Source organism: Armigeres subalbatus, chromosome 3 (genome assembly GCF_024139115.2).
Source record: "Armigeres subalbatus isolate Guangzhou_Male chromosome 3, GZ_Asu_2, whole genome shotgun sequence".
Taxonomy (NCBI): domain Eukaryota; kingdom Metazoa; phylum Arthropoda; class Insecta; order Diptera; family Culicidae; genus Armigeres; species Armigeres subalbatus.
In genome coordinates this window covers 135,915,017-135,926,805 of record NC_085141.1, presented here as the reverse complement: position 1 = coordinate 135,926,805, position 11,789 = coordinate 135,915,017, and the positions used below count along the sequence as shown (strand labels likewise).

At 36.6% G+C, this 11,789-nt stretch overlaps 1 protein-coding gene across 1 annotated transcript in view; it reads left to right on the top strand.

Moving 5' to 3' along the window:
• The first annotated feature begins 522 nt into the window (after window positions 1-522).
• The window catches only part of LOC134225234 (ceramide synthase 6), a 52,402-nt gene continuing 41,135 nt past the window's right edge, over window positions 523-11,789 (top strand). The window contains exon 1 of the mRNA XM_062705129.1: window positions 523-1,391. Coding sequence (XP_062561113.1) covers window positions 1,207-1,391 — 185 coding nt within the window. The 5' untranslated portion in view covers window positions 523-1,206. The remainder of the gene's footprint in view (window positions 1,392-11,789) is intronic.

The window sequence follows — 11,789 nt, the reverse complement described above, 5'->3', positions numbered from 1 at the left end:
ATGACCGTTGTGTGTTGCTTCTCTTTTGAATGGTGTGCCCTTGAAAATACGAGTGCAACGAGTTTTGAATTTCGGGAGGCTTGTCCTTAATCATAATTGTTAATCATTGCCAAAAAGCAAGGCTACTAACCCTCCCCTTTCTGAGCGTTAAGTAATTTATGGATGCTCCCTACACTTTATTATGATATTTATTATCATGAATTGGCTCTTTTGATACTTATTCATTGTCTATAATGAATAAGTCATTAATCAAAATCCCTAATAATAGAGTCAAATGATTTCATCATAAAAAATTGAAAGTTTTATTGATTATTAATATTGAACTGGTCAAAGTCAAAATTTGGATCACTCTAGTGTACTCCAAGTACCGTTGTTTGACGTGCGGTGTAACTTGGACTGATGATCGGTCGCGGCGGTCGCGACTGTAGCCGTCACTGTCACACCGCCATCTGTTTACCTTCTCGCGCGATTAGTCATCCGTCGGCGGAGTCGGCTTGCTATTTTTACCGTTCGTTTACGCCGTCTCTGCCGTTGGCGTTTGCTCCATATGAATGACAACCGTTCGTGTCCATCAAGCGCACCGCACCAGTCGAGTTCGTGAATCTTCTCCGTGCGGTTGTTGTTCGTTCGAGCCGTGCCCGGTCGAGACTCGGTGAGTCGGTTTGCTGTATTGGTGTGCGGTGTGGAAAAGTGACCACGCGATCGGTGAGAAAAAAAGCGAAAAAATACCATCGAAAAAGGTGAAAAATATCGATTTGGTGGCGCTAAGCACTTATCACGGTTTCCTGAAAGTACGGAACGGCAGTTACCGTCAGGATTAAGAGGAATATCATCTGGTTGACAGTGAAAACAAGGTGACAACTCGCTCCAGAAGGTGTGATTTTCTTTCCGATATGGGATTCCTTTCGTGGGTGTAAATCGTCGTGAGTGGCCTCAGCAGTGTATCGTATTGAATACAAAGTTTAATTCCACCAGCCAAGAGGCCAAGGGGAAAGTGTCGGCAGTGAGTGCCCTTCTCCGATTAGTGCCGTAGCGGTGTTTACTCGTTTTTTTGTCTTGCTGGTATCTTGCGCTGGATGTGTTCAGAGATCATCCTATCAGCCCTATCAGTGCAGTGGTGTTGGAATTGCCTCGTAAATAATTGGATAAATTTATCTGTTTGAAGTACATTCCCGTGTACCGCAACCCGGAGAAAACGCAACTGCAATGGATCTGCTGCATTTGGTTTCGGACACATTTTGGTCGACAAAAATTTGGTTGCCACCGAACGTCACCTGGGACGACATCCGACCGGGAGTACGACCGGATGTGAATCATGCCGACTATCGGCACCTCGTTTATCCCCTTCCTCTGGCAGCAATCATCTTCGTGATAAGGATTCTCGTTGAGCGGTAAGTTTCTACTGTTATTGGCTTCGGAACATAACCCCAAAACCGTAGTACAGTTGTAGGGTTGCTGCCTTTGTTGTTCACCTCACGGTCCCATTTTCATGATGATAAGAACGAAGGAGTAAAGTTTGTTTTCAAATTATAGAAACATTTCTTTTAAGAAATTTGTGTATGAATGAAAAATCAATTGCCATTACGCATAAAGAGACAATCTTTTTGTATGGCACTCCATGTCCCAAGGTTCTTTTATTTATTTACTAACTGTATTCACCCGGCCTTGCCCGGAGTTTGATTTCTCAAATTGAATTTGGAATTTGATTTCGTTGAACTCAGTTGGTCAACGGGTCATTGTTTTTTTATTATTGATACTTAGTTATTTGATAAGCAAAGACAAAGATATTATATACTTTAAGTCAAATGGCAACCGATTCAGATAAAATATTTAGAAAATAATTTTCTTACCCACATGTAAAATCCTGGGGAGTGCAACGTAGAATTCTTTTAGGTGGTGGCGAATTTCAAATGGTCGATAAGTTCGTGTGCTTTACTGGTGACCGTCGAAAACGATATCAGCAGGAACAAAGCACCAAGGAATTATTCTACGCCGTCCTTTGCCATGTTGTTATTTTACGTTTTAGTGTCATCCTGAGGGAATGTGTTTCCATGGATACCGCAGTGCCATGGGCTCCTGGGAATTGTTTTTGGTAGTATGAATGCGTCTTATATTTAGGGATTGACATGGACATTTATAATATGTACATTAATGTAATTATGTACAACCTTCCCCTCGGATATGTTACCTTGCCGCGGTGGGTCGGCTTACGCCATTAGCACTGAGATGGCAACCAAAGACATATCCTGTCGTGGTGGTATCACATTTTTGTTTGGTGCCGCGTTACATATGTATCTGGCATTGACGCACCAATTTACGGCATTTGCATGTGATCCAATGGACATCGTGTCTTGGAGCCTTGAATGGTAGTTCAGTCATGCAGAAGCCTTTTTCATCAGTGATAATGATATGAGATCTCTTCCTTTCAGTAATACTTTTCTTATGCGTTCCCTGTGACGCTGAGTCGTAGCCACGCTTACATTTAGCTAGCTAGGCATTTATTGAAAACAAAGTATTCAAGACATTCGTAGGGAATCGACTGCTGGATTCACTGAGTAGAAGTTTTTCAAAACTAGGAACGTGGTGCCAGTTTTATTTTGTTATGCCTCACTTCGAAGAGCAATAAAAAAAATATCACACATTATAATGATGGTATATGAACAATCTTATAACGGCTTCATTCTCGATAATTTTTACAAACAGATAGGCAATAGGCGTGATGAAGCTTTAGCTTGCCACCGAAAAGTGAATCCTATACCTGACCTTGAATAGAACTTAATAGATAATCACCGTAATTAATCAACGATATTAAAGCTACTTGTTAGAACAGTTTAAAGCTATAGGCAACCTTGACAAAAAATATAATGGAACAAACTAAGTTCTTTAGCAGTTTCCACTTTTACATGATCCAACTTACATTGAGTTTGTAGTGTCAACACAGCTTAAAAACATTGACGAAACAATGACTTAGGTAAACAAAGTGATTTGACGAACGCATAATCTACACTCAGAGCAAACAAAGTCAATTAATTTTCATTCTGCATAAATAAAAGTTAAAAAATAGAACACTAATACGCAATATTTTTTTTATATTTTCAATGTGGTCACAAAAAGCTAACACATTAAATAACTTATAATTGTACTATATGACTAAGTGGCCTTTCAAACCACATCAGATGCTTCTAAGGAAAAAAAGAAGACATTGCATTTTAAATATTGCTTTTAATAACTAGAAAAACGTTGTACTAGAAATCTTGAAATTATCATTTTAGCCTTTGATCATTGACTAGTTTGCATTCAATTACATTTTGCATTAGTGTCGAGTCGATTCCAAATCCGAACCTCACTTCACCCCATCCTTATCCTACCCCATGGCGTTCAAGTGGTCTGCACGGACTCTTCTGCCATTACCCTCTCTATTATCGGCTTTGGATTGACTTGCGCTCTCATTGCCCCACCAAACGCTGCAAAATGAAAATGAAAAATTAATGTAATTATGTACATCATGTGAAAGATTTATCTAAAAATGTATTGGAGGTAACCACTGTTCTTCAGTGAGGTTCGAACCAGCACTCACACCATATTTTCCGTATCAACTTTTCCCGCGTTCTGTGTTGGGAATTTAGATTTCGTAGTTCGTAGGAAGTTCTTCGTAGCTTAGTTGGAGAAAGTGCCAGTTTAGCGCAATAAGGGTCCTGTGGGTTCGAACCCCACCGAAACCGAAGGAAAGTGAATACCTCTAATACATGCTAAAAACCCAATGATTTTTCAGAAATTCCAAAACACGATATTGGATCGGATAAATTTTCAAATCGTCGTCGGTGGCGCTTACTTACAGACGCACATTCTATAATATGTTCTACCTGTGGATGTGCCTAGATTCTCAATTCGGAAATGACTTAATTCTTCAGTAAATAAAAATGAAAGACATGAGTGATTCTAAATTTGCTGGAGAAGTTCTTCTTCTCATTTTCTGAATTTAACTCAAATTAGACTTAAAAGTGACAATTCGAAAATTCAAAATGTCCGTACCATGGGAACCCTTGTGCTTTCCAATAAATTAGCCATCAAAAGGAATTCGATGTCTGTCAATAGTAAATCTTGTTCTGAGTGCAGAGATTTTGGGTGTTATTGATCTGTCACTTTCAAGTTTAAAATTTAATTCAGTAAATAAGACGAAGGCATAGCGTCTGCCTCATTTCCCGAATCAAACTTAAAAGTGACAGTTCGAAAAAAAAAATCACCCGTTAATAAGTATGGATGTTCCTACTCAGCAAAACCAATAAGACATCTTTCAAAAATAATTCGATGTTTGTCAAAGGTAATCTGAATCTTGGTATGTGAGTAAGGTTATTCGATAATTATTGAACTGTCACTTATACCACAATCCCCAGAAAGACATTCCACAGAGGGCCCCCATCGCTCGAAAGACATTCCCCAGAATGTCCTAGTCCCCAGAATACCATACCCCAGAATGCAACATTTCCTAGATTTGACTAAATACCACACAAAAAGTTCGTATGAATACTAAATATGATGTCGTTTGGCATAAGTCCGTTTGGCATAATGCCATTTGGCATACCGAGTTGAATGGCCAGGGGCCATTTGGCATAAAGACCATTTGACATAACGACCGTTTGGCAAGAAAAACAGTCATAATGATTTTAGGGCATTTGGCATAACGACCATTTGGCATACAAATTAAAAGAATCATTAAAAACTCTAGGCAGAAGCTAATACCGGGTAAATTTAAATTTAACTTTTTTAAATGAAGAAATGATGTGCTAATTTCCCTTATTCCTGAAAAATTGTGATTGTTTAAAGTTTTTTTTTTCAAATGCGTACTTTAAATGGAGGAATGATCTACTCATTAGATTTCTTCCAACCAAATGCGTGCATGCTTTCTCGTTATAATTCTCGTTCTTTCGAAAAAAGGCGTACTTTTGAAAGGGTTGTTTACTCTTTGCCCTTTTCCGGGCAAATGCATACTTTTAAAGATGGAGTCATCTACTCTCTTGCTTCATCCCGGGCAAATGCGTACTTTTAAAGAAAGAGTCATCTACTCTTTTGCCTTATTCCGGGCAAATGCATACTTTTAAAGAAGGAGTCATCTACTCTTTTGCTTCATCCCGGGCAAATGCATACTTTTAAAGAAGGAGTCATTTACTCTTCTGCCTTTTTTCCTGGCAAATGCATACTGTTGAAGAAGTAGTTATCTACTCGTTTGCCTTTTTCCGGGCAAACGCATACTTTTAAAGAAAGAGTCATCTACTCTTTTGCATTATCCCGGGCAAATGCGCACTTTAAAAAAATGAGTGATTTACTCTTCTACCTTTTCCGGGCAAATGCATACTTTAAAAGAAGGAGTCATCTACTCTTTTGTCTTATTCCAGGTAAATACATACTTCTAAAAATGGAAATCATATATTCTTACGACCCATTGCATTTCATACTCTTTTCAACGATTATGCCAAATGGTCATTATGCCAAACGGCTTTATGCCAAATGGCATTATGCCATATGGGCTTCCCCCAATATGAACAACGAGTATAATGGATTATATGCTCCATCGTATTATATGTGAGCCCTAACAAACATATCAAATGGGCTCCATTCCGGGCAAATACGTGCTTTAAAATAAGGCAGCATATGTCGTTTTGCCTTATTCCGGGCAAATGCGTACTTCAATATAAGTATTTTTGCATAGAAATATAGTATCTAGTATTTTTAATTTATAGAAACGACAGCGAAAAACATAGTTTCTTAGACTGATACCTTTTTCTTTTACCCTTTTTCTGATACCCTTTTCGGGTCATTCTGGGTTTTTGGTTTCTGGGGAATGGGTCATTCGGGTTTTTTTTTCTGGGGAATGGGTCATTCTGGGGATTTCTTCTCGGGGAAATGTTGCATTCTGGGGAATATCATTCTGGAGAATTGGTCGTTCTGGGAAATGGAATTCTGGGAAATACCATTCTGGGGAACTGATTCTGGGGATTGGTATGCTGGGCATTGACATACAACCGTTTGACGTCAGCGTTCCTTTGTTCATCGTACGATACAAACACAATTACTGATTCCATCACTTCACGAATACGTTTACCCTCTCTTGCCCAAACCTAGTGGAGTTTTAGTGTTCGGCTCCGCTTCGCTCTGACGAGCGATATTTTCATAGATTGAAATGACATTCAGCTAGGTTTCCAAAAAGCCTTGTGAACAAACGAGAAAGATTATCAATCTGGAGGTGAGAAATTTGATTCTGAGTTAGGTTTAGGATGTTTAGAAACATTCTCGACTCACTGCACATAGCGTATCCCTTGAGCTTAACACACAAGATACATATTCGTGCTATTGCGTACATAGTAAAGGGTAAAGCTTTCAATTAATAACTGTGGAAATGTTAGTTTAACATAAGTTGAAAACCAGGTCAAATTCCAGTTGGATAGTAGACCCACTGAGAGAGAAAAGGATCATTTCGTGAATAACCTCTCGATAGAAAACCTCTATTGTCGTATTTTGATGAATAATCGACATGAGTCTATTTTTATGCTTCATTTATTGACATCATTGTATTTCCATATTTACCAATAAGTACATGTTGATTAATTTGGTAAACCACATTAAATATTTATTATGTAGATCACTTTCCCCGATTGGAAATTACTGTCAGCGGTGCAACCCAAGAATTAACAGGAAAATACAGACAGTTTGGTCGCTGTAACTATTCACTATTGTTTGACCCCAGCACATCTGATCAGTCTGAGCGGATGAACCCCTTTGATACCTGTCACTCAAATGCTTATACGGACGATACATTGCACAATGGGGCAATTCGATTCCAAAGGTGGAAAAAATTGATAACTTTCTTCACGAACAGCTTACAGAAGAGATCAAGAGCTTATTCGAAAGGGAATTTTGCAAAGAATTCAGTGAGTGCTGTTTCATGGACGTGGAACGCTTCTGTATGTAGTTATCGAGCTCGTTTTGCCCTAATGCCCCATATATCGCGAGTTTCCAAACTATTTGTCATTTTATCTTTAAGACATTGTTCTAAAATTGTGTTTATCTCTTCACTGTGGATCCACAGAAGCGCACTAAATATATTTTGTTGGTAAAAGTTGGAAATTTAAGGGATTTTGGGGTCAAATAAGCACCAAAGTGCATTTTATGTGCAATTTTCATGTATTCTGTAAAAAATAGTAATATTTACAGATAAGTGTTGATATTATTGTCTCAAAGTGTTGAACAGATATTGACAAACGTTAGCCGAACAAAAATTAATGAAATAAATCGTTGCACAAATGTTTTATTTGGTTATTTATTGAGTAAAAAACGATTTTTAAAAACTTTTGAATAGCACCGATGCCAAACATTTCCAAACCATACCCGATCGCACAACTAGACAAGAATAGTCATATGTTATGAGTCTTGATGTGATCATAGATAGGAGGTGATGGGAGATACACTTTTTTTTACCTTTTTGCCCAAATTCCCCTATGAAGCAATATAACTCAATGATTCTGAGCAAGGAAATGATGTAGTATTGTTAATTTAATTGATATTTTCCAATGATATAATTAAAATAACAAATAATCATATAATTCATTAAAAATATTGAATTATAGGGGATTTAGGGGTCATACAGCTCATTTAATGTAATTTTTTATTCAAAATAGCATAACATTTTTCACAGACGACGCACATAGAAGATAAAGGGCTTATTCAAGAGGGAGTTTTCCAAGAAATTCAGTGAGACATCTTTTATAGACGTGAGACACTAACACTAATAACACACAGTATGTAGTTATTAAGCTAGTTTTGCCCCAATGTCCCATACATCACAGTTTATCAAATTTTTCGTGCTTTTATCTTCCAAGTATTGTACTAAAGATGTGTTCTCCTCTTCATTATAGATCAATAGAAAAGCACTATACATATTTTGTTGGAAAAAGTTGAAAATTTAAGGGATTTTGGAGTCAAATAATCATCAAACTGCATCTATGTGAATTTTTCATGTACTCTGTAAAAAATAATAATACCCAAAAAGTCATTTGCACTATATTACGTCGAATGATCATTTAGGGTTAATTTACGGTGATTTAAAAACTTGTAAGCATTGATGTAGCTCTACATATGGTCAATTTTGGCGAAATCTACAACCTATTGATTATTCAGATATTTATAGATAATAGTTTATATTCTTGTCATAATTTTTTTCAACAGAAATTGATACCATAAAAAAAAACAAATATCCATATATTACATTAAAAATGGATTTTTAAGACATTTTGGGACAAATAAGTGAAAAAATTCATTTATTATGTATTTAAAAATCTAGTTGTTATCTAGTTGTGCAAACGGGTATGGTTTGGTATGGCATTTAAAAAATCGGGGTTTACCCAATAAATCACAAAACAAAACACTTGCGAAATGATTTACTTCATTAGTAATTGAAAAATGAAAAATTCACGTAAAGTGCAATTTAATACATATTTGACCCCAAAATCCTTTAAATTTTCAACTTTTACCAACAAAGCATGTATAGTGCTTTTCTATTGATCTATAATGAAGAGGAGAACACATCTTTAGTACAATACTTGGAAGATAAAGGCACGAAAAATTTGATAAACTGTGATGTATGGGACATTGGGGCAAAACTAGCTTAATAACTACATACAGAAGTGCATCACGTCTATAAAAGATGTCTCACTGAATTCCTTGGAAAACTCCCTCTTGAATAAGCCCTTTATCTTCTATGTGCGTCGTCTGTGAAAAATGTTGTGCTATTTTGAATAAAAAATTACATTGAATGAGCTGTATGACCCTAAATCCCTATAATTCAATATTTTTAATGGAATATATTATTATTTGTTACTTTAATAATGTCATTCGCAAATATCAATTAAATCGGTATTACTACATCATTTCCTTGCTCAGAATCATTGAGCTATATTGCTTCATAGGGAATTTGGGCAAAAGGTAAAAAAGTGTATCTCCCATCACCTCCTATCTATGATCACATCAAGACTCATAACATATGACTATTCTTGTCTAGTTGTGCGATCGGGTATGGTTTGGAAATGTTTGGCATCGGTGCTATTCAAAAGTTTTTAAAAATCGTTTTTTACTCAATAAATAACCAAATAAAACATTTGTGCAACGATTTATTTCAATAAATTTTGGTCGGCAAACGTTTGTCAATATCTGTTCAACACTTTGAGACAATAATATCAACACTTATCTGTAAATATGACTATTTTTTACAGAATACATGAAAATTGCACATAAAATGCGCTTTGATGCTTATTTGACCCCAAAATCCCTAAAATTTCCAACTTTTACCAACAAAATATATTTAGTGCCCTTCTGTGGATCCACAGTGAAGAGATAAACACAATTTTAGAACAATGTCTTAAAGATAAAATGACAAATAGTTTGGAAACTCGCAATATATGGGGCATTAGGGCAAAACGAGCTCGATAACTACATACAGAAGCGTTCCACGTCCATGAAACAGCACTCACTGAATTCTTTGCAAAATTCCCTTTCGAATAAGCTCTTGATCTCTTCTGTAAGTTGTTCGTGAAGAAAGTTATCAATTTTTTCCACCTTTGAAATCGGATTTCCCCATTGTGCATTGGTACTATTGGTTAACAATTTTCAGAACCACGAAGAATACGAACATTTGCAAACACACTCATCTGATTTTACCGAACAAGCACAGCGACCAGACTATTAGAACGACGGGATAGTTTTTCGCCTTCACCCACCATTGGCAATCAGACATGCCAATTATGTGCACGCGACATAAACAAGGGACAAACTTTGTGCCAGTGCATTTGTCCTGCTCACAAATAAGTAATCACGGCCCTCGAAAAGAGCTTGAAGGTAATTTTTCACTTGACTCCGGTTAGCCACCAGTAGTGGTGGAAATGGAAAATCGATTTTTATTAAAGTCAACTATGAATACCAGTGCGGTCACATCTAAAATTGACTTTTCTTTATATTTGGATATTCGCCGGATTTCCATTCTTATATTTTTGAATGAATTACTGAATTTTGATGACGTTACTAGACAAAATAGCCACGAATTAGACCAAGACAAGATAATGCCACTCCAGTCATAATCGGAACCACCTTTCCGAAATATTCACATACCGACATACTGACGAATTCACAAGTCACTTGGTCTGATAAAACGAGTAATCTCGTTCATATGAATATATGTTTGCCGTACTCGTAACCGATAAGACGAAGTCCAAAAAATGGCTCAAGCACCTATCAACGTTCGGTTTATTAGGCTTACACATTGTATTGCACGCACTTTTCAGCGCACTGCATTGCTTTTGTCACTTAGCCCGAGGCTTCAAGCGGCGTGACCTATCGCGATGACGAATCGATAAGTTGCATATAAAGTGACGCCCCGCATATGCACTATTGAATCGTTTGTTTTTATTAAATTCTATACTGGTCGGCATAGAACCTAGGAGAGCGTGAATAATTTGATTATAAACAATCAGCATTAAACGACCTTTTTTTGACCGCTTAAATTCTATTTGGAAGGGTAATCTAGAATGGAAATAAATTTAATAAATCATTAGAAGTATAGAGACGGTCCAAGAAGGTACTGGCTGACTCGACTACAAGCCATTTTAATGGGTATACTTCAAAAATGGAATTGTTTTAATAGAACAATATGTGCTACATTTATACAAAAATTATCAGACGTACCTTGAAATTACGGATCCAGTCCCGATATTAATATTCACATTGTATTAATTAATGAAATTTGTTCAGCAAAAGTATTATGATCAAGTCAGAGGAAAAAGAATTTCTCAAATTAAAATTCAAATGACAAAATTGTGCAAATCAAAGCTTTTTCTGCTCTGAGTCTAGCACAAACCTGGGACCTACCAAGCACAAATCATGCTGCAGACAGACATGTGATGAAAAACCCCTCACCTTCTACTTGATACATGTTTGACTAGAATATCCGGATCCTGGTGCATTGAGTATTACTCCTTGAACATGCAATACAATTAATGGATAGCTGCACAGGTACTCACGAGTTTTCAAGTAGTGGAGACAAGTTGTTTATTCCTGACCTATGCGTTAACATTTCCGCAGATGATAATTAGAACTAATCAAATGTCGTTAATTTTCAACTCAAAGATTCGGCCTTTTACCGGTTTTTACCGAATAAAATGATTTATACTGACCAAGACGAGGACATCATCATGGGCTGCTACAGGAACTGATCTGTCTTCAACTTAAGAAAAATCCATAAAGTACATCACCATAAAAATAGTAATTTCAACATCCCTTCCCCCTACATCACGCTTTTTTGTATTAATCCTCTGAAAAATGTATATAGATCGTCACGCTTCTTGAACCCCCTTCCTCTAAATGTGTGACGTACTTCGTGGATGATCCTTCAATTTTTTTGTCCTCTTTGGGTTTTTTTATAAACGTTTTATCGCATATGCTAACTGATGTTCCCTCTATACTTTTGCAAGAGATACATAGTAAATTACTGCCTGTGATTTGCTTTGTCAAATTCCGAGAATCGAATTCCAACACAATTACATCATTATACGCAGCACAACAGGGTAATTTTACATTCCATAATTTGATTTCAGAATTGTTATCATGTTTTGGTAAAGGCAATATTATCGTTCCAAAAACGGAAATTTTATAGCTCACATCAATTGTCTCAGGTTTGACGTATGTATGTGTATACAAAATTGAGACACTTGCTTAATCATAACACGTTATATTCGACAAGGAATGAG